Source organism: Hylobates moloch, unplaced genomic scaffold (assembly GCF_009828535.3).
Source record: "Hylobates moloch isolate HMO894 unplaced genomic scaffold, HMol_V3 SCAFFOLD_6, whole genome shotgun sequence".
Classification (NCBI taxonomy): domain Eukaryota; kingdom Metazoa; phylum Chordata; class Mammalia; order Primates; family Hylobatidae; genus Hylobates; species Hylobates moloch.
In genome coordinates, this window is record NW_026652281.1 from 153,460,489 (window position 1) to 153,481,151 (window position 20,663).

Consider the following 20,663-nt stretch of genomic DNA (forward strand, 5'->3'; position numbering starts at 1 on the left):
CACCCCCACACCTCTCCCCGCCCTTTCTCTCACCTCCACACCATGACAGGTCTTACTCTGTCATCCAGGCTGGAGTGCGGTGGCACGATCTCGGCTCACTGCAACCTCCGCCTCCCGGGCTCAAGCGATCCTCTCCCACCTGTCTCCTGAGCATGCCTGGGACCACAGGCATGCACCATCACACCCAGGTAATTTTTTTGTATTTTTGGTAGAGACAGAGTTTTGACATGTTGCCCAGGCTGGTCTCAAACTCCTGAGCTCAAGCGATCCACCCCCACCCCCCCTTGGTCTCCCAAAGTGCTGGGATTACAGGCGTGAGCCACCTCACCCAGCTCCCATATTCTTAAAAAACTACTATAAGATATTCACACGCCACCCCATATACTGTGCAGTCAGGAAGAGAGGTTCTGAAAACAGGAAGTCAGGAGGCACATCCTGAGGTCCCCAAGAGTTTCCTGGCACTGACCTTGGTGACAAAAGCAGTGTGTTTTGAGGGTGGGGGAAGCCACAGGACAGTCTGGCACACAAGACAACTCATGGCAGAATAATAATAATTATTATAATAACAGTATCATACATCAAGGACAAACCCAGCTGCCCCAAGCCTACTGCAAAATCTGTATGTACAGTATAGTCTATGTGGGTGGGGTACAGGACTGCCCGCCTGCACCCTCAGGCCTTACTCATACCAGCTCCCTGAGGAGGGGCCGGCCCCTCCTCTTGCCCCTGTTGAAGCTTGGCACAGGCTGGGGAGGCTGGCACTGCCAACGCCATCCCTCCGTGTTGGGCAAGCCTGTTCCAAGGGGCTGGACTCACCTCCCCCACTGTGGCCTGGCTGCAAGGGATTGGGGGTGAGCTTGTTGAGGGACAAGGCGGTGGCAGCTGTGGGGTGTGTCTCATCTGAGTCCCCTTTCCACCCCTATCGGCTCTTCCTGCGGGCCTGCCCATGGCAGGAAGGGGCCAGGGACACTCATGGCACAGACAGGGCATGCAGAGCGGACCCATGGCATGCTCGGCCCGCCGGGTGCCATGCAGCTGTCCTGGACTGTTGGGTAGCTGTCAGAGGGCTGAGTCGGTGGTGGAGTTCAAGGATCCCCCGATGGGCTGGGCTGCTGATTCAGTCTGTGGGGGGGTCTCCTGGGAGCTGGGCCGTTGGGTAGGCAGCTGCAGAAATTCTGGAAGTACCAGGTCCTCTTTCCTCAGAAGGCCCCTCTGGTCGTGGGCCCCGCTGCTCTGCACCCGGTTCAGCAGCTCCACCAGGCCTGGAGGCAAGCCACAGCATGAGGGTCCCCCCCAGCAGACCTGCCTATATGCTAGCCCACAATAGTCCCACTGCCTTACTGTGGCCACAGCCTCCCTGGCCCCAGCACCAATGGCCTGTGGCCCCCTGTTCCAGCCCCTTTGACCTCCCAACCCCTGTCCTTCCTGTTACACGCCCAATGGCACCCAGCCCCCTGCCTTAGCTCAAGGCTGTCTGATGCCACCCTGAATGGCCCCCAACCCCACTGCCCTAGTCTCTCTGATCCCCAGCTCATCCACCATGTACCTTCGATGTCACAGGTCTGCCGCTTTCCAGTGGCACTACTGGGCACCTTCACCAGAGAACTGGGGGACGCTGGAGGGGGATGGGTGGCCTTGTCCTGAGTTCTAGGTGGGCAGCCCTGTGAGAATGTGGGGTCAGAGCCAAAATCGGGAGGGGAGAAGCAGAGGGTGGAAGAGGCCACTCGCCTTTCGCTCACCTGGCTGTGGCAGGGAGATTTGTCACGGGCTTTGGAGATCTTCACACCTGCAGCAGACAGCGCCACAGTTAGTGTTTGCCTCCCACCTGGACCCCCTTCCTCCTGGGCCACAGCTGTTCCAGATCAAGCCCCGAGGCCAATGTCTCCTACCTGGAAGAGTGTCCAAAACCAGTTTCTGGGCCGCCACCGAGCTCACTAGCTTCCCCAGATCCAGAGGCTCCTTCTCGCCTGGCTGCGGGGAGAGGTCAGCAGCCCGAGGTACAGGCCTCCGCCCGGCCCCGGCCCCGGGCCCGCCCCACCTCGCCTCGCCCCGCCCCGCGGCCCGGCAGCTCACCCGGTGCAGCGACACCTGTAGCGGGCTCAAGCCGTGCTTCTCCAGAATGGGCTGCAGCGCCTCCTGCAGCCGCTTGGTGGGCTTGGCTGAGATTCGTACCACGCGCTCCAGCGCCGTCAGCTCGAGCCTGCGCGGAACCCTCGGGCAGCAGAGGGCCGGAGGGCCGGCCCCCAGCCAAACCCTTCCCAGGACAAACACGAGGGGGTGGAGCTTGAACTGCAGAAGGTGGGACTGGCTTGTAGGGGGCGGAGTTTGTCCCAGGGGCTGGGCTAGCACGAGGGGCGGAGCCTGGGGAGCCAGGTAGCTAGAACAGGGCCTGAAGGGAGCGTCAGGACCGGGGACCCAGACTTGGGGGCAGGACACTCACTCGAAGGTGATCCTGTTTTCCAGCCGCACTTCCTGATCCGCCAGCACGGTGCAGTCCTGATCCAGGACCAGGGCCTTCTGTGGATGCCAGGCAGGGTCTAAGAGTCCCTCTCCCAACCCCCAGCCATCCCTGTGGGTCTGAGAACAACTTCACGCCCTCCCATGGCCACCACTGGGGCTTCCTAGAGGGAGGGATGGAGGGTGGAAGAGCTGTAGGGGAGCAAATGGGTTAAGGTACCAAGCTGGAGTCCAAGCCCAGGAAAGCCAAGGCCAGGGAGAAAAGTGGCAAGAATGCTGGACATTCTTGGGAAAGGACAGAAATTACGAGAAACCTAGCTGCTGGGATGAAATAATAAGAGGCAGGCCTAGATCCGGGATCCCTGGCCTACTCTTTCTGTGCCAGGACAGGCTCTGCCCCCAGGACAGCTGTCCCATGTCCCTCAGGTGTGTGAAATCCGACCAGACCAGCTGGAAGCATTTCCTCCCTCACCACCCACCTTTGATCAACCACCCTGGCGTGGTCCCATTTATGACATTTGTCCACTTCTCTCCATTCCCCGCTACTAAGGACACTTCTTGCTTCCTCATTCAAAAAGGGCCCACCCTCAAAACTGCTGTGAAACCAGAGGATGTGAAGCATCTGGCACAATGCCTGGCACACAGTAGGTACATAAACAGTAACTCTCATGATGACCACCTTCAGAGGCCCCACTGCCTGCTCCAGCCTGATGTGGGGGTTGGGGGCAGCATCTCCTAGGCAGTAGGCTTATGCTGTGCTGCAGGAGCAGGTGGAGTGTGGGTGAGGAAGTTATATTTAGCACGTATGAAAGCCCATCTGGGCTGCTGGCAGCTGCCCTAGCGGCCTGAAAAGAGTGGGCAGAACACCTCCTACTACTGCCCTCCCACCCCTGCACTATAGGCCCCTGAACATGCCCCGCAAGTACCCGCCTGCAGGCCTTTGCCTAAGCTGTTCCCTCTGCCTGGAATATCCTCCCTCACAGCTCTGCCAGGCAAACTCTTCCCCATCCACATCAACTGCTGCTTCTTCCATGAAGCCTTCCGGACACCAGCCAGAAATGCCTACCTTCTCCCAAGAGACCTTCTCTGGAGTTTTCAGTCTTCCTTCTCCCTGATCACTCCCTGCTTGGCTTACTTTCAGCCTGTGGGCCAGGAGGACAGCCCCAGATCTTGGTTCCTCTCCCCCACACACTGGCACGGCCTTAGGACTTGTCTACTAGGTAAATGAAATCCCGATGGCCCCCTGGAAGGTAGCATTTTTCCTTGAGATACCTCTGACTGAATGGTTTCCTTTAAAGCCAGTTTTCACCTAGGTCTTCTTTATTTATTTATTTATTTTTTTGAGACGGAGTCTTGCCTTGTCTCCCAGGCTGGAGTGCAGTGGCACAATCTCGGCTCACTGCAAGCTCCGCCTCCCAGGTTCACACCATTCTCCTGCCTCAGCCTCTCCGAGTAGCTGGGACTACAGGCACCCGCCACCCCGCCCGGCTAATTTTTTGTATTTTTAGTAGAGACGGGGTTTCACCGTGGTCTCGATCTCCTGACCTCGTGATCCGCCCGCCTCGGCCTCCCAAAGTGCTGGGATTACAAGCGTGAGCCACCGCGCCCGGCCTCACCTAGGTCTTCTTTAAAGTTTAAGCTAGTTTTCACCTAAAGGAAAAAGTTCATTGGTTAGGTGCAGTTGGGTGCCATTAGAGGCTAAGGAGGTGAGGGCACCCCATGGATGGCCATTTCCAGGATGGGTCTGTGGGGATGGGAGTCTGGACTCTGGGAATGATGAGGGGCAAACCCCAGCTCCAACAGTGGTTCTCTCCAGTTTTACCTCCCTAAGATCACTACAGTAGGACGATAGATGAAGCTGGAAACTTGGAAGGGCATGAGGTGGGGGGTGGGTGGATGTCTGAGTGAGTGAAAGTTGGTGCTGAGGTTGCTTTGGAGTTGGGTTTAGAACTTGAATTGGGGTTGGAGCCATGACTGAGCAGAGACAGAAATGGAGTTGGGGTCAGGATCAGGAAGGAGGTTAGAGTTGGAGCCAGGTCAGGTTCCCACCTGTTCATTGCCCACCAGGTAGACCTTGATGTCGGGTAGAGAGAGGCCTCGTTTCTCACAGATCCCTGCCAGCATGTCTCGGATGGTGAGGCCCGGTCTGGCCAGGGCCAAGGAGGCTGTGCCGTCAGGCAGGTACACACAGCAGTACTTCCCTGGCCGGCTTTCACTTTCACCCTCGGTGCTCCCAAGGCTCTTCCGGTGGCTCTGATTCAGGGCAGGAGTGCGGGAGATTATGTGTACACATGCAAGGGCATGCACACAGGTACCAAGACAGGTAAGCTTGCTGGGCTCAAGCACGCACACGCACTCCCAAGGCAGGCAAAGATACGTCCTCCCGCAGGAACACACATATGCACACCCAGGCATATGGGCACCTAGAGACGGGTCCACCCGCTGATTCCCACACACGTGCTGTGTATACACACCTGGGCGCTGCACATGTGCACACATCTACCGACTGAGGATGTGTACCCATGACATATATGGGGACCAATATAGTGAGGACAGGAGACAAGTAAGGAGGCTGAAGGGTTGGCTACGCAGAGCAAGCTGGGAGACGCAGTAAGGACAGCAACTTGGAATGAGGGCCACCAGGTAAACGGGCCTGAGTAGTGACCCTAGCCCATAGAGCATCTTGTCTTCCCCAACAGTCGGCTCACCTCAGATTTGCTGCTGACGAAGGCTAGGAAGCCAAGGTCCAGGCTGGCGGAGGAGTTGAGGGAGCCCTGAGACTCTCGGCGCAAGGCGGCGTTTGCAGTCCCGCCCAGCTCTAGTGAAGAGGAAGCGATGAACGCGAACAGCCCCCCGCCCTCACCCATCTTCTGCGGAAGCCTGTTCCCCACTGGTGGGCCTTGTTTGGAGCCATCCTGCAGGGGCCCAGGTGTAAATCCCTGGGAGCGACACCACCGTTGGAGATTTCCTGACGTCTGAGGTCTAGCCCAGGACCCGAACCACCCAGGGGAGTGTGGTGGTCACTGGGACCTGCGTTTCAATTTTCACAGACTTACAGACTGTGGGCCACGTAGGAGGAAGGGGGCACTCCCCAGACTTGCCCAAACTCCCGCCTTCCCCCCATCTCTGTTGCTTGTTCCTGCCCTCACCCCTGCGGAAGGACTTGCGAAGAGAGCGGCCCCCAGGACCCTCAACAGGTGGCAGCTGCCCCAACTCCTCCACACCCAGCGGCAGCGACTTCCCGGGCTTCAGCTTCGGCTTCTGTGGGTACAGGGGAGGCGCTGGCACAGGGCTGGGCCCCAGCCCGCATGCAGACCTTGAGCATAGACCCGCAGATCTGCACGCGGGGGCGTCCCCTCTTGCACACGGTCCGCAGGACCCCCTGCCTCGCCCAGTCCCTCGCCCAGTCCCACGCACCTTCCTCGTGGCGTCAGGGCTGCCGAGGCGCGAGGATCCAGGTTCCCGCAGAGGGCGCCCCTCGGCTTCGGCTAGCAGGCACTCGCGGTACAGCGGGGACTTGACGAAGCGCGCATAGCTGTCGAATTTCATCAAGTTGAAGATCTGCGGGGCGACCCCGGAACAGGTAAGCCGGGGCTGGGGTCGGGGCGCTGGGCTGCCTGCACCCAGGCCCGGTCTTTGGGGCTGGCCCCGCCCCCAACGTAGGGCGGGATTTCCCAAGCCCCGCCCCGACCTCAGTTCCCATACCCACCCCCGGGGTCCAGGCCCCGCCCCGAGCTCAGCTAGGTTCCGCCTCTAACTGTCCTTCTCCCATGCCTCTGATACCGCCCTCTGAGCTCCGCCCTGCCTGCCCCGGCATTTGGCTCTGTCTCCGCCTCCAAATTTGCCCCCTCCGCTTTGTAGTTCAAGCTCCCTGCCAGGGTCCGACCCCGCCCCTGCGCCTTTTGTCTCCCTTTCAAGGCCAATCTACCCGGGATCGCCCACCTGAAGCTGCTGTGCCCGAAACATGTCCGGCCGAGGCTCGGCCAGCACCTCCTCGCCAAGCCAGGCCTGACGGTCGATGTTCACTGGGCTCAGCGCCTGGCTGGACAGGAACTCCTGGTAGATGTTGCGGGCCTCCTGAGCTAGCTGAAGGAGGAGGGACAGGAGGAGTTGGTCAGGGAGCATGGCCCAGTTCCCCTCTCCCCATCCCTCGGCCCCAGCTCCCCCTTCCCCCACCTGCTGGGTATCGCTGGCCGGGATCTGTTGGAAGCGCTCGCAGGCCTTCCAGAAAGTCACGTTTTCCGCGCTGAACTCCTTTTTCAGGAACTCCTGGGAGGGGAAGGAGGGGGAGGCAGGCAGAGACTCAGAGACAGAGACCAAACTGGCGGGTGTGATCAAAGAGATTGGGACAGAGACAGGGCCAAGAGACCAAGCCAGACAGATAGGGCCAGACAGACAGATGGAGCCAGATCGATCTGAAGGCAGGGAGAGAAAATGAGAGGCAGAGACAAGGACAGGGAGAAGGAAGAAAAGTTCCCAGCTGGGAGAAGAGGAAGAGGGTACTGCAGGAAGGCTAGATGAGGAAGCTGACAGAGGACCCCACTCTGGCCAGCCTGAAGCTCCATCCACGCCCTGCCCTCTCCCGTGTCCCCCCTTCCCTTTCCCTACCCCAGGCTTACAGTGAAGTAAGCCAGGCCCAGCGGGTCCTGCAGCAGCCGCTCGAAGGACAGGGCCCAGCTGGCCACAGGCTGCTCCTCGGTTGGGAAGGGGCTGCTGGTACCACTGGGGAGGCTGTGGATGCTGAGGGAGCTGCCGCGGCCCTCGCCCTGGCCCTGGGGCCCCGTCGTGCTGCTCAACTCTGCAGGGGGATGGACAAGTCGGGGTGAGCCTTTCTGCCTTCTCTAGCCCCTGGCACAACCCACCCTCCCCCATGCATCCGCTCTGCAGCCATGTTCCCTGGAAAGATAGCAGGTGGCAGGGGTGTCCCCACCCATCTCCACCTCCCTCCTCCCTCCCACTCAGCCAGTTCTCCTCCACACATTCTGTCACTTACCTCCATCTGACACAGCCAGAACCTATAGGAGACCCAACAGAGAAAGTCAGACGAGCCCAGTGAGGATTCCCAGGGGACAATTCTGGGCCCAATTCCCAGGAGCTGGAACTATGTTCTCCTCCACCTGGGCATCCCCGGCCAGGTTCTACTTGGTCAGGGTTTTGCTCAGGCTGCCTCTGGCTCCTCTTCCATCCTGTGCCAACCACTAAGTACTGGGACTTATGCCAGGTACCTTCCAGCAGCCCCTGGTTCCCTCCTCCCCCAGCCCCTGCTGGGTGAGCCAGGTGTGCATAGCATGGTGGGTAGGAACAGACTTTAGTCTCTGCCACTTACTAGCTGTGTAACTTTGGGCAAGTTAGTTAACTTGTTTGCCTCCATCTGTAATCTGTAAATAGGAGATAATGCCTATTTACAAATGGAGGCAAACCATTTGCCTCCATCTTGATGTGAAGATCAAGTCAGTTTAATATATTCACAGCATTGGCTGGACACGGTAGCTCATGCCTGTAATCCTAGCACTTTGGGAGGCCGAGATGGGGTGGATCACCTGAGGTCAGGAGTTCGAGACCGGCCTGGCCAACATAGTAAAACCCAGTCTCTACTAAAAATACAAAAAAAAAAAAAAAAAAAATTAGCTGAGCGTGGTTGTGGATGCCTGTAATCCAGCTACTCGGGAGGCTGAGGCAGGAGAATCGCTTGAACCCAGGAGGTGGAGGTTGCAGTGAGCTGAGATCGTGCCATTGCCCTCCAGCCTGGGTGACAAGAGCAAAACTCCGTCTCAATAAAAGAAAATCAAATAAAAATATATCCACAGCATCTAGAACAGGGGCCAGCACGTGATATGGGCTGTATAAACATGTGCTGTCTTTGAGGAAGGAGAGATGTCTCTGCAGCCAGTGATCTTATTGCACATGTTTCCTATTGGGCCCAGGATCCCATTACCACCTTGGGAGGGCACAGGATGCTGTTCTATAGTATAGAGCAGTGGTTCTCAAACTTCAGTGCAGAGTGGGAGGACCCCACCTCTGGAGATTCAGGTTCAGTAGGTCCGAGATGGGGCCTGAGGCTGTCCATTTCTACCAAGCTCCCAGGCGAGGCTGATGCTGCTGGTTCAAGGACTACTCTGTGAGTAGCACTGCTGCAGTAGTTAACTCCATCCTTGCCCCCAATGCACAACTCTGGTTTCTCTGGGAATCCCAATCATTAGTGAAACAGAAAAACTCTCCTCTCAAAATGACTCTTGCGGTGGTTTCTCTTGTTTCTCTTTTTACCTTCCTAGCAGCTCCTCCAGCTTCCCCACTATCTCCCACTCATGCAATGTGGCCTCAACCCCTCTCTGGCTCTGTCCTGGGCACTTTGTCCCATCCACAGATCCGCAGCTCCAGACACACATAACCAACTTCTTGGTAACAGCTCCAGCGCCTATCACCCCTGACTCAGGACAGAGGCTCAGGATGTGCCCGAGGAGGGCAGGGCCAGGCAGCCCAGCGGAGGGGGTGGAGTCCCCCCTCAAATGTCCCACAAGCCCTCAAGCTCCCAAATGGAAGTCCCAAATGGAAGCTCCCTCTGCCTCCACCAAAACACAGTACGAAACCAGCTTCCCTGCCCCCAACTTTCTTCCCATCACCTGGGCTTCCAACATCAGGGCTTGCATCATCCCAATTCCTACTTCCCGCTTACCTCTTACGTTTTTTTTTGTTTTTTTTTGTTTTTTTTTTGAGACGGAGTCTCGCTGTCGCACAGGCTGGAGTGCAGTGGCGCCATCTCGGCTCACTGCAAGCTCTGCCCCCTGGGGTTCACGCCATTCTCCTGCCTCAGCCTCCCGAGTAGCTGGGACTACAGGCGCCCGCCACCTCGCCCGGCTAATTTTTTGTACTTTTAGTAGAGACGGGGTTTCACCGTGTTAGCCAGGATGGTCTTGATCTCCTGACCTCGTGATCCGCCCGCCTCGGCCTCCCAAAGTGCTGGGATTACAGGCGTGAGCCACCGCGCCCGGCCAACCTCCTATATTTTCACCATGCCCTGTCACAGAAGTTCCTACCACCAGCCCCTTATTTCCGTCCCAACTGGAAACAGGCCTGCGAACATCTCCACCCCTGGAAAGCCCCCCTACCCCCACCCTCCTGAATGGAACCTCCCTCTCTGTTTCCTTTTCCCACTCTGAGAGTATTCAGGTCACAGGGCGGCCATCTGCGGGCCAGATCCGGTCTGCAGATATGTGGGATATTACTCTTATCTTGGCCCTCTCAGGTTTTTATTATTATTATTATTTTTATTTAAAGGTGTTTTCCACATTTAAAAAGCAAGAGATTTTAAATTCCACTTGCTCCGTGAGACTGTAATGCTCCAGCTCCTTCCCAGCAGGACAACCTTGTCTGGGATTGAGCAGCCACCACCTTCCCCAAAAGGGCTTACACTCTCCTCAGAGGCCTCTGGGGCCAGTTTAATGCATTTATGTTACTTGCGGAGGCAGTGGGAGGCAGGCTCAAATTTGGGAGGTCAAATCTGTGGTACTTAACCTCTCTGTGCCTCAGTTTTTTCCTCTCTAAAAATGGAGCAAATAAGGGTCCTGACTTCGAAGGATTGGTGCGATTAAATGAGTTAAATATATATAAAGAACTCAGAACACTATCGGGCGTGTAGTAAATGTTCAAGGGACGTTACCATTAATGTTGTCTTGTGTCAGTATTGATGCCTGACCCCTCTACACATTCGAGTTTGCCACTCCCGCCACAGAAGGAAAGAGCACAGGTGTTGGGGGGATCTCTCAGACCTGGATTCAAACCCCAGCCCTGACTTTTTCCAGTTTTACAACTTCGGGCTCCTCCCTGAGCTTCGCTTCCCATCTGAAGCCCGGGGATAAGAAGTTGCGGCGGAGGGCAGCGAGTTAGTGCAGAGCGCGCTGGGCGGGGCATCGGGCCCAGCACGCCCCGCCCCCGTCTCCGGCCCCGCCCCTCCTGGCCCTGCTCTCGTGCTCCCCTCTCTGTCCCCGCCGCAGAGTCAAATCCCCCAACGAAAGTCGGTGCTTCCCACGGCGACAGGAGAAAGTCCCCACTCCGAGGGCGGCAGAGGGCTGCGAGGAGGGAAAGGACGAAGCCTTTCCCCGCGAGGCCGCAAGGTTCCTCTGCAGCCTGCACCTACCTGCCCGCGCCCGGGCTCCTCCTCCCCCGGCTGCACCGCCACGATGTTCCCAGCCTCGGAGACGCAGTCATCGCCCTCCCCCAGATCCCCGAGAATCACCCGGACTCGCCCCCCTCCCCTGGGCTGCCTGGCCCTGCCCTCCTCGCGCACACCCTGAGCCTCTGTCCTGCCCTCTAACCCCGAGTCAGGGGTGATAGGCGCTGGAGCTGGCGCCAGCCAGCACTTCAGTTTTGTTTGGCCCTCACAGGTTTATTTTCTTTTTTTTTTTTTTTTTTTTTTTTGAGACGAAGTCGCGCTCTGTTGCCCAGTGCAGTGGCGCGATCTCGTTTCACCGCAACATCCGCCTCCCGAGTTCCAGCGATTCTCCTGCCTCAGTCTCCCGAGTAGCTGGGACTACAGGCGCGCGCCACTGCTGCCGGCTAATTTTTTGCATTTTTAGTAGAGACGGGGTTTCATCATGTTGGCCAGGCTGGTCTTGAACTCCTGACCTCAAGTAATCCACCCGCCTCGGCCTCCCAAAGTGCTGGGATTATAGGCGTGAGCCACCGCGCCTGGCCAGGTTTATTTTCCATATTCTGCTTAGTTGAATGTCGTTAAGTGGGGCTGGCTGCCAGATCCTCCCCAGGCCCCACCCCTCCCCACGGTGCCAACCCGGGCCCTTTCCCTGCCCCCGGAGGCACGTTGCGGTTGCCAGGTTACGGCTAAAACCTTACCTGGGCCTGACTAATGAACCCCTTCAGCCTCACCCATTTCCCTCCCCCTCACCTCCACCCTACACTTCACCGAACTTTTCTATTTTCCCCACACCCCTGCTTCCGGCTTTGCCATTGCCAGTGTCTGGGTATCTGCTCCTGCTCTTCGCTTGGAATTGCTCCCCGATCTCTGCCTGTTGACATTAGTCGTCCCCAAACACCAGGCCCCTTGAATGCCCCTTCCCACCACGTGCTTATCCACCCATGTCCCGGCCTCTCTCCCCTGCCAGTCTGGTGGCCCCTGGAGTGCTGGCCTGGTTGGTGGGAGGGGTCGGATCTGAACTCCCTCCTCAAGAAGCACCCTCCTTGCCCCGTGCTCCCAAGCAGCCATCAGGGCCCTGGCCTTGGCACCCCTTCACTAGGGACTCTCAGCCCCTGAATGCCACCTGTAGCTCTCCATCCTGAGCCTCTCTTGCCCTGACAGTTGTTGATAGCATAGCTGGAGCTAAAATTGAGTAGGGACAGAAATCTGGAGATGGGTGGGAGTGGGGGTGGAGTCCAATTCCAGCTCTGCTATTTGGGAACAAGTAACTTCTCTGAGCTTCAGTTTTCCCTGGGTAGCATGGGGCTCAGTGCTCCCAATTTCCTGAGGCTGCTGTGAAGCTTAAATGAGGCCCCATGAGTGAAAGCACCAGGCATGCCACAATCAGAGCAGCACCCCACAGTGGAGTGAGGTGCAGGGGTGCAGGTGCCCTGCAGGGGCTCCGGCCTGCCCTGGCTGCCACTGCAGGGCCTGGGGAAGTTGTGTTGAGCAGGGCTGGCCTCCCCCGCTTCAGCCTGCTTGAGGAGAAGTGGTGAGTGAATGGAGAAAAAGGGGAAGAAAGGGCAAGGAAGGGTGTGGTGGCCAGTGACACAGGGACCCAGGCTTGGACCTCGGTCGGTCATATTTTTTTCTTAGGAATTTGGTCCTGGGGGAGCTGCTGGCACCTGAAAATACTAAGGTGAGAGTAAGGCCCCAATTTCCTGAGCTTTGACTGTGTGGCAGGCACCCTCAGGCAGCACACATTCATGTCCTCACTCCATCTTTACAGGTATGTCGTGTGGCAGGTATTATTACCCCCATTTTACAGATGAGGAAACTGAGGCCCAAAGAAGCCATGTAGCTGAGATGTAGCAGAACTGAGATTAGAACTCAAGTTTGCCTGGTTCTGGAGCCTGAGGCCTCCCTACCCTCTACCCAAGCTGCCTCCCTTTGTGGACCAAGGAAGCTTGGAGGCCCAGGGCCTCAGCCCTTGGGGCACAGGTGGGCAAGTCTAATCTGGCATGACCTGCCCGGGGGCTCCTCTTGAACTGTGCCCTCTAGAGGGATCAGACCTTGAAGGAGGGCCAATTTTCTGAGCATCTTTTATGCTGGGCACCCTCTACCAGTCTCTTGAGGATTTCATCCTAGCTTGAGAGGCTGCAAGACCCTGTCTGGAGATGTCCACACAGAACCTGGGTGTCCAGTCCCTTCAACTTGAACCAGCCTGTGGAGATGACCCCTGGCCTTGCCCCTGTATAAGGCCACCCTGAACTCGAGCGCCCTGAGCTGGATGCCAGGGACAAAGAGAGAGCTGCATGGGCTTTGCCTTGCAGGTCTTCCTGCCGGGAAGGGAAGACTAACTAGGCCCTCCGACAGGAAAGGCCAGGCTAACTGCCCCTCCAGGCTTAACTCTCAGCCTCCCTTAGGGCCCTGTCCTTGTGTTTGCCCACAGCCAGGCCTATGCCGTGCCCTCCCTCCTCCAGCTTGCAGACCCTTTAGGGACCATCTCCTGCAACACGGTGCATGGAGCTAGTGGAGAGTCTCGCTCTGTCGCCAGGCTGGAGTGCAGTAGCACGATCTTGGCTCACTGCAACCTCTGCCTCCTGGGTTCAAGCAATTCTCCTGCCTCAGCCTCCCAAGTAGCTGGGACTACAGGCACGCGCCACCATGCCCAGCTAATTTTTTGTATTTTTAGTAGAGACGGGGTTTCACCATATTGGCCAGGATGGTCTCGATCTCTCGACCTCATGATCTGCCCGCCTCGGCCTCCTAAAGTGCTGGGATTACAGGTGTGAGCAACCACGCCTGCCTCCTCCCTCCCTCCCTACCTTCCTTCCTTCCTTCCTTCCTTCCATCTTTTTTTTTTTTTATATATATATATAGGATCTTGCTCTTTCACCCAGACTGCAGTGCAGTCTGAGTGTGATCACAGCTCACTGCAGCCTTTACCTCCTGGGGTCAAACGATCCTCCCACCTCAGTTTCCCAGTAGCTGGGACTACAGGTGGATACCACCATGCCCAGCTAATTAAAAAGAAGATGGGTCCTCACTATGTTGCCCAGGCTGGTCTCAAACTCCTGGGCTCAAGCGATCCTCCTGCATTGGCCTTCCAAAGTGCTGGGATTCCAGGCTTGAGCCACTGCCTGGTATTTTCACCTGTGTCATTTGTGCCTTGCCAGACTAGGGGGCAGTGACTAGGGCTGATGGGCCTGGGTCAGGAGTGTCTAGGATAGGAGCAGTGGCAGCACCAAGCAGGCAGTAAGGAGGGGTTGTTGAATGAATGAGTGAATAAGTACATGAACGAATGAAATGGTAAAGAGGCTGTGTGAAGGCATCCCTAGGAAGGGGGCTGGGAGATGTCTCCAAGTGACAGGTTTCCTTGCACCTGCCTGACAAGCTGACTGTTAGAGAGGCAAGGCTGACAACTGAAGCCTCCACAGCAGGGAGTGATGGTGGCGGGAGGAGAGGCAGGGGAGGAACGGGGCCAGGCAATTCTGGGGGTTTGGATGCTGACACTCTACTCTCTGGCTGACCTCGGCACAGCATTTACTTGGCTGAGCCTCCCTTGGGAGGTAACTCATGGAGGGACCAGATATACCTGTCCCCCAGGCGCCCCTCCATCCACATCCCTACCTCAGATACCAGTGCCTGTCCAGCCCTTCCTGCCCTAGCTGTGCAGAGTTGCGGGAAGCTACTCAGTGACCAGCAGGCAGCCAATCTGTGACCCTCGGGATTCTAAGAGGTGGCACAGAGAGTTTGGAACAGGCCCAGGAAGGGCAAAGATAAACCTGTGTGTGACAGTTCTGAGAGGAGCCAGGGCGTCTGTGGGCTTGATGGAACTGGGGGCAGACCTTGGGGGCATGCTCCCTGCTCTGGGTGACTTTTGAGTAGAGAAGTCACAGGCTGACACAGAAGAGGCAGGGGCTAGGTCTGTCTCTGGGCCCCCTCTGCTGCCCTGTAGTTCTAGGCACTGTCCCAGAAGCATCAATCCAGTTGCCCTCCCGGGGTGGGCCTGGGGTTAGCCTCCTTGGCTTCCTGGCCCAGACGCCTAGGGAAGGATGAGCCAAGTGTCATGCCTGTGGCGTGGGGATGCAAGGGAGGCGGGCTTTCTTTTTGCACTTTCATGGTGGGGTCGCACTGGAGACAGTGAGATGGGGGGCTGAGCTGGCTTTGAAAGGTGGCCTCTCTCCCAGCCAGCCAGCCCAGGGCTGGGCAGGAAAGAGATGCAGGAAGAAGAAGAGGTGGAGGCAGGTTTTGGGAACTAAGGGGCAGGAGTGGTGATGGGGGTGCCTCAGCTTCTTGGTAAGGCAGATCTTTGAATTGGCGCTGAAAATGTAGGGGGCACTGGGCTGACAGTTATGCAGCCCCCACAATGGGTCAAAGGCCTCATATGCATTATTTCACTCTATCATCTCAACAAGCCTTGAAATTCATTCCAACCTCTTCATTTTATGGATGAGGAAACTGAGAGCTGGTGAGGACCCTCCCTCCAGTAAGAGAGAATAGAACCAGGACTGGAACCCACGTCTCTCCAGAGCCACTGGCTTTGGCCCGTGATACTAGGCTGGGGCCTGTTGGTGGGCCAGGACACTGGCCTTCCTGAGGTTGTTAAGAGGGGCTCTTCCAAGTGAGGGGGGACCCTAGGGAGAGAAGGGAGGCCCAGCACCGCTTGCCCCATCTGCTGAATGAATGAGAAGAGCCAGATCCTCTGAGGGCAGCTCTGATCTGGGGCCAAGCAGCCAGGGAGAGGGTTAGGGGGTGGGGCAGCTGCAGCCAGGGGGATCCTACTGCTCAGCCCTTCCTGGAAGCTCAGGAATAGAACAGGCAGAAGCTGCATCAACCTGGTCTGACCCTGCTGCCCCATCCCGGACTGCCCAAACAATGCTAGCTCTGGCAGGAAGCCTCTGGAGTAGCTCTGGCTGGAGGACACTGACCCAGCAAGAGCTGCCACTAACATGACCTTGGGCATCTGGAGCAGGGGGTGAGGAGGGGAGGACTCAGGCTGAACGGGATGTAGGGGCTTGAGCCACTGTGGGGATGGGCAGAGGGCAAGGAGCACATCAAGTGTCCCTGAGACCCTGGGATGCAGCCCCAGATGCAGCAGGTGAGGGAGTGGTGGGGGTTGGACCAGAAGCCTGTGCCCACTCTGCTCTGGCCTCATTGCCAGGGTTGTACCAGGCTCTCAGCTGGGCCATCTGGAAGGGTCCCGGGGTGAGAGCACCAGGTCCCACCACCTGCTGCTGTCTGTACCCAACTTCTCTCGCCTGCTGGCAGCCCATGGGCTCTTGCCTGGTCCTGCCGGGTGCCTCCTGGGCTCCACCCTGGGTGTGCCCACCCCCTCCTCGTGGCCCTGGCCCGGAGCCCACACTCACCATGCGCCCGTTGGGGACGCCCAGGTGCTTGGGCTTCCCTGGCATGCCGCTGCCGATCACGGGTCCCCGCCGCGGGGGCTGCCCACCATGGGGACTGTGGGCAGCACCGGCCAGAGCTTGCACGGTGGCGGGCAGGCAGCAGAGAGAGCCCAACTCGGCTCCTGCGGGCTCTCACATCCTGAAACACCGCTCACTACCTCTTTTCTCTGCCACAGGAAGTGTCTCTATAGAAACCAAACCACAGAAAGAAGCAAGGTCTAAGAGAGCGAACGCCTCTTCCTACACACACACACGCGCGCGCGCACACACACACACGTTCACGCACACACACGCCACCAACACACTCCTGGCAGTGTCCCGCACGGGCACCAACAGAAGGCAGAGGCTTCCATGTGCCCAGCAAGGAGCCCAGCCTGGTCTCGCCAGGACCAGGGAGCTCTAAGTTCATGCCTGGGCTCACAGTAAACATACCTAGGCACCTTCGTCCACCCTGGGGGCGTTCCTGTGGACATGCACACACGTGCACTGGGACCTGTGTAATCACACATGTACTTTACTCGGCACACACTTATCTCATACTTACTGTGTGCCAGACAAACATGTGCTCAGTACCCCTCTCCCCTGCAGCTGTGCATATGCAGGGTACCTCTAGCCCCAGACACCTACAGGCTGCTTCCATGCATGTGGCCAGGCATGCAGACAGATGGCTAACTTGCCTGTATGGCTGTGTACACACAGACAATCAGGTATGCGTGTCATAAACACATGGGATCTCCCTTACAAGGGGGACTTGGGTGTATAGTCATGTGCATGCACAGTCCCCTGAACAGGTGCATGTGACAGGCACACCTGAACATAGGACATATGTATTCCGACACTCCAGTGACATATGCGTAACCAGGTATGCACACGCTCATCTGCCTAGGTAGGGGACTGGATCAGGTATATCTGTGGCCAAAGACTTGAGCGCATTCATACTCACTCAGAAATCCTGCCTTAGTCAACTCAGGCTGCTATAGCAAAAATACCACAGACCAGGTGGGTTAAAGAACAAATATGTATTTCTCACACTTCTGGAGGCTGAGATGTCCAAGGGCAAGCCGCTGGCACATCTGGTGTCTAGAGAGGGCCCTCTTCCTGGTTTGCAGACAGCCGTCTTTTTGCTGTGTCCTCACGATAGCAAGTGGAGATAAAGGAAGCCAGCTCCCTCCTGTCTCTTTTTATAAGGGCACTAATTCTTAATTCCACCCTAAGGGGGTCTCTTTCATGACCCAATTACCTCTCAAAGGCCCTGTCTCCAAATAACAGCTTGCAGGTTAGTGTTTCAATGTATGAATTTTGGGGGATATAAACTTAATTTGATAGCATGTAGTGTTGGCTTAAAGGTGGGCATCCTGCCCTCTTGGCCCTGACCTGGCCCCAGATGAACTCCAGTTTTTCAAATTTTAGCTAGGGTCCTTGGTTTGCCTCTTTCTCACACATGCTTGTCCCCACTGCAAGGACTTATATTTTCTTCTAAGAGTGGGCTTACTAAGACCTCTCAAGTTGCCCACCCTTCTGAGCTACTCTTTCTCTTTCCTTTTCTTTTCCTTTTTCTTTTCTTTCTTTCTTTCTTTCTTTCCTTTCTTTCTTTCTTTTCTTTCTTTCTTTCTTTCTTTCTTTCTTTCTTTCTTTCTTTCTTTCTTTTCTTTCTTTCTTCTCTTTCTTTCTTTCTTTCTTTCTTTCTTTTCTCTCTTTCTCTCTTTCTTTTCTTTCTTTTCTTTCTTTCTTTCTTTCTTTCTCTCTCTCTTTCTTTCTTTCTCTCTCTCTTTCTTTCTCTCTTTCTTTCTTTCTTTCTTTCTTTTTTAAGACACAGTCTTACTCTGTTACTCACCCAGGCTGGAGTGTAGTGGCAGGATCTAGGCTCACTGCAGCCTTGACATCCTGGGCTCAAGTAATCCTCCCACCTCAGCCTTCCAAGTAGCTGGGACCACAGGTGCATGTCAACGTGACTGCATAATTTTTTTTTTGTAGAGATGTCTCCTATGTTGCCCAGGCTGGTCTCAAACTCCTGGGCTCAAGCAACCCACCCACCTCAGCCTCCCAAAATGCTGGGATTACAAGTGTGAGCCATCGTGCCCAGCCTCAGCTAGTCTTTCTGTAGGGACAAGGTGATACCCACTTCTCCATATTCTACCCTCTGCCCCACTGCCCCCTTCTAGGGCTGTGACCTGAACTCTTCAGTGTCAGAAACCGAATAGCTCTTCACCACAGATTCATGTCCTTTTTTCCTGGGCACATGGCTAACTTTACTCTCCCAGGTTCCTTTGCAGTCAGATGTGGACATGTGTCTACTTCCTGCCAATTGAAAATGTGTGGGATGACGGGTCATTTTTGAGCCAAGGCTTTGAAGAAGTAAGTGTGTGCCCTCCACCCTCCCTCTTTCTCCTTCAGCTGGATGGATAGAGAAGATGAGGAGGCCCAGGGGATTGTGGAACCATAAGAAGGAAAAAGCAGGGTCTGTGTATCAGTGCCTGAAGGCAAGCCACCCATCAACCTGGAAACCAGCTTCAGACCGTTATGTAAGCGGGAATCTTTTCTTGGTCATATATTTTTAATTCGCTTTTTTATTATTAAAGTCACACATTCTGGTCGGGCACGGTGGCTCATGCCTGTAACCCCAGTACTTTGGGAGGCGGATCACTTGAGGCTGGGAGTTCGAGACTAGTGTAGTGGGCCTCCTGATAGATGCACAAACCTTGTAAAAATAGTTAAAAAAAGAATCATCAAAAAATTTTTCAGGTCATTATATACATTAGGGCCTATTTGTTATAGCAGCTAGCACTGCCCTAGTTAATATACTTCTTCTCCCAGCACTGCCTCACCTCTCTCCAGACACCTTGCTTCAGGCCACACAGACAGAGAGATTCAATCAGACTTGATGTGTGAAAGGGGTTGGGGGGGGGTTGCTTTTGGGCCTGGACCATTGCCAATGGTGGTCTTAATAAGGTGTGTGACTGTTTCAATGTGCCTATGGGGGTTGTAGGGTATGTGATATGGGTGAAGACTTCCTGTCTGCTGTGCCATGGATCTGGGCCGTTTCCTAGGTGGCTTTACAGTCCTAGTCCTCACAACCACTTTGTGAGTGGTGCTTATTATTCCCATTTCATAGATCAGGAAACTGAGGCTCAGAGAGAAGTGAGTTGCCCAAGGCTATACATCCTCTTAGAGATCTGCTAAGCTGTGAGTGTGCTTGGGGTGCCTGGAGCTGGGCTTTGGCCACCACAGATGCCCACAGCTCATCTTCTTCCTGCCAAAGGACAGTCACAGGCTCTGCCTGGGACCCCCTTTGAAGTTCGTACTCTCCTACAGAGATACCTCTTCCCTCCTCTCCACCAGGGATGCCAGTTCTAGCTCTGACCACATCTTCACCACAGCTAGCCCTGGCTCTTCCCATCTCTTGGCCCTTATCTAGTCTTCTCCATGCCATGAGAGTGGTGGAGTACCTCCACCCACAGAGCACCATCCTCAACTTCTCCCTTCCTGGCTGCCCATAGGGCATCAGTTCCCGATTTAGTCTCTGGCTGGGACTTCTGAGCCTTCTTCTCTGTGAAGACCTCCTTGGCTTAGGCCTCACCCTCTCTCCCCCGATCATGATGAATTCAGTCTCCCTATTATCCCCCCTCCAATCTCTTCTCCTCACCATAGCTAGAGGGATCCACATTGGTCACTCCCATGCTTAGAAATATCCCATTGAGTTCTGGGAAAAGGCCATGTTCCTTAGCTGAGAATTGAAGGCCCTTTGAGTTTTGGCTTCAGCTCCCCGCCAGGCCCCAACTCCAACTTCTCAGCCATTCCAAACTGCTTGTATTTCATCTGCTCTCACACATCCCTCCCTAGATTGCAGCTCCTCTTCTCTCTGCTGAGAATGCCTTTACCTTTCCCGGAAAACTCCTACTCATTCTTCATGACCCAATTCCAGGTTCTAGAACAAATATTCATTCTTTCACCAATTACTTATTAATCACCTCCTATGTGACAAGCAGTATTCTAGATGCCAGGGATTCAGTAGTGACCATAGCTGACAAAAATCCCAGTCCTCATGGAGATCCCATGGAATGTGCATGTTTTTGTTTGTATGGATACAGATAAATCTCTGGAAAGGGACACCCCTTGTGAGGGGAGTGGCAGAAGACTTTTGTTGTGTCTTTATTTATTTATTTATTTATTTTTTGAGATGGAGTTTCACTCTTGTTGCCCAGGCTGGAGTGCAATGGCGCAATTTTGGCTCACTGCAACCTCCGCTTCCTGGGTTCGAGTAATTCTCCTGCCTCAGCCCCCTGAGTAGCTGGGATTATAGGCTCCCGCCACTATGGCCGGCTAATTTTTTGTATTTTTACTAGAGACAGGGTTTCACAATGTTGGCCAGGGTAGTCTCGAACTCCTGACCTCAAGTGATCCACCTGCCTTGGCCTCCCAAAGTGCTGGGATTACAGGCGTGAGCCACCATGCCCGGCTTGTTGTGTCTTGTATGTCTGTTCTCTCTCTGTCTCCATACACACCACAAGAATGTGTGACTTTTTTGAGACAGAGTCTCACTCTGTCACTCAGGCTGGAGTGCAGTGGCAAGATCTTGGCTCACTGCAACCTCCACCTCCCATGTTCAAGTGATGCTCGTACCTCAGCCTCCTGAGTAGCTGGGATTACAAGCATGCACCACCACACCC

General features: G+C 55.7%; 1 protein-coding gene across 1 annotated transcript; it reads right to left on the minus strand.

The window, feature by feature from the left end:
• Positions 1-539: 539 nt before the first annotated feature.
• On the minus strand, positions 540-16,164 carry RGS14 (regulator of G protein signaling 14). Its single transcript, XM_032158710.2, has 15 exons — positions 15,958-16,164; positions 7,451-7,472; positions 7,077-7,255; positions 6,634-6,726; positions 6,400-6,543; positions 5,875-6,018; positions 5,607-5,718; positions 5,166-5,275; positions 4,507-4,710; positions 2,441-2,517; positions 2,074-2,200; positions 1,890-1,971; positions 1,740-1,786; positions 1,547-1,661; positions 540-1,262 (listed from the first exon to the last, which is right to left on the minus strand). The coding sequence occupies exons 1-15, from the start codon at positions 16,000-16,002 to the stop codon at positions 1,060-1,062; spliced, it is 1,704 nt and encodes a 567-aa protein (XP_032014601.1). The 5' UTR covers positions 16,003-16,164; the 3' UTR covers positions 540-1,059.
• Between the last annotated feature and the right edge of the window lie 4,499 nt (positions 16,165-20,663).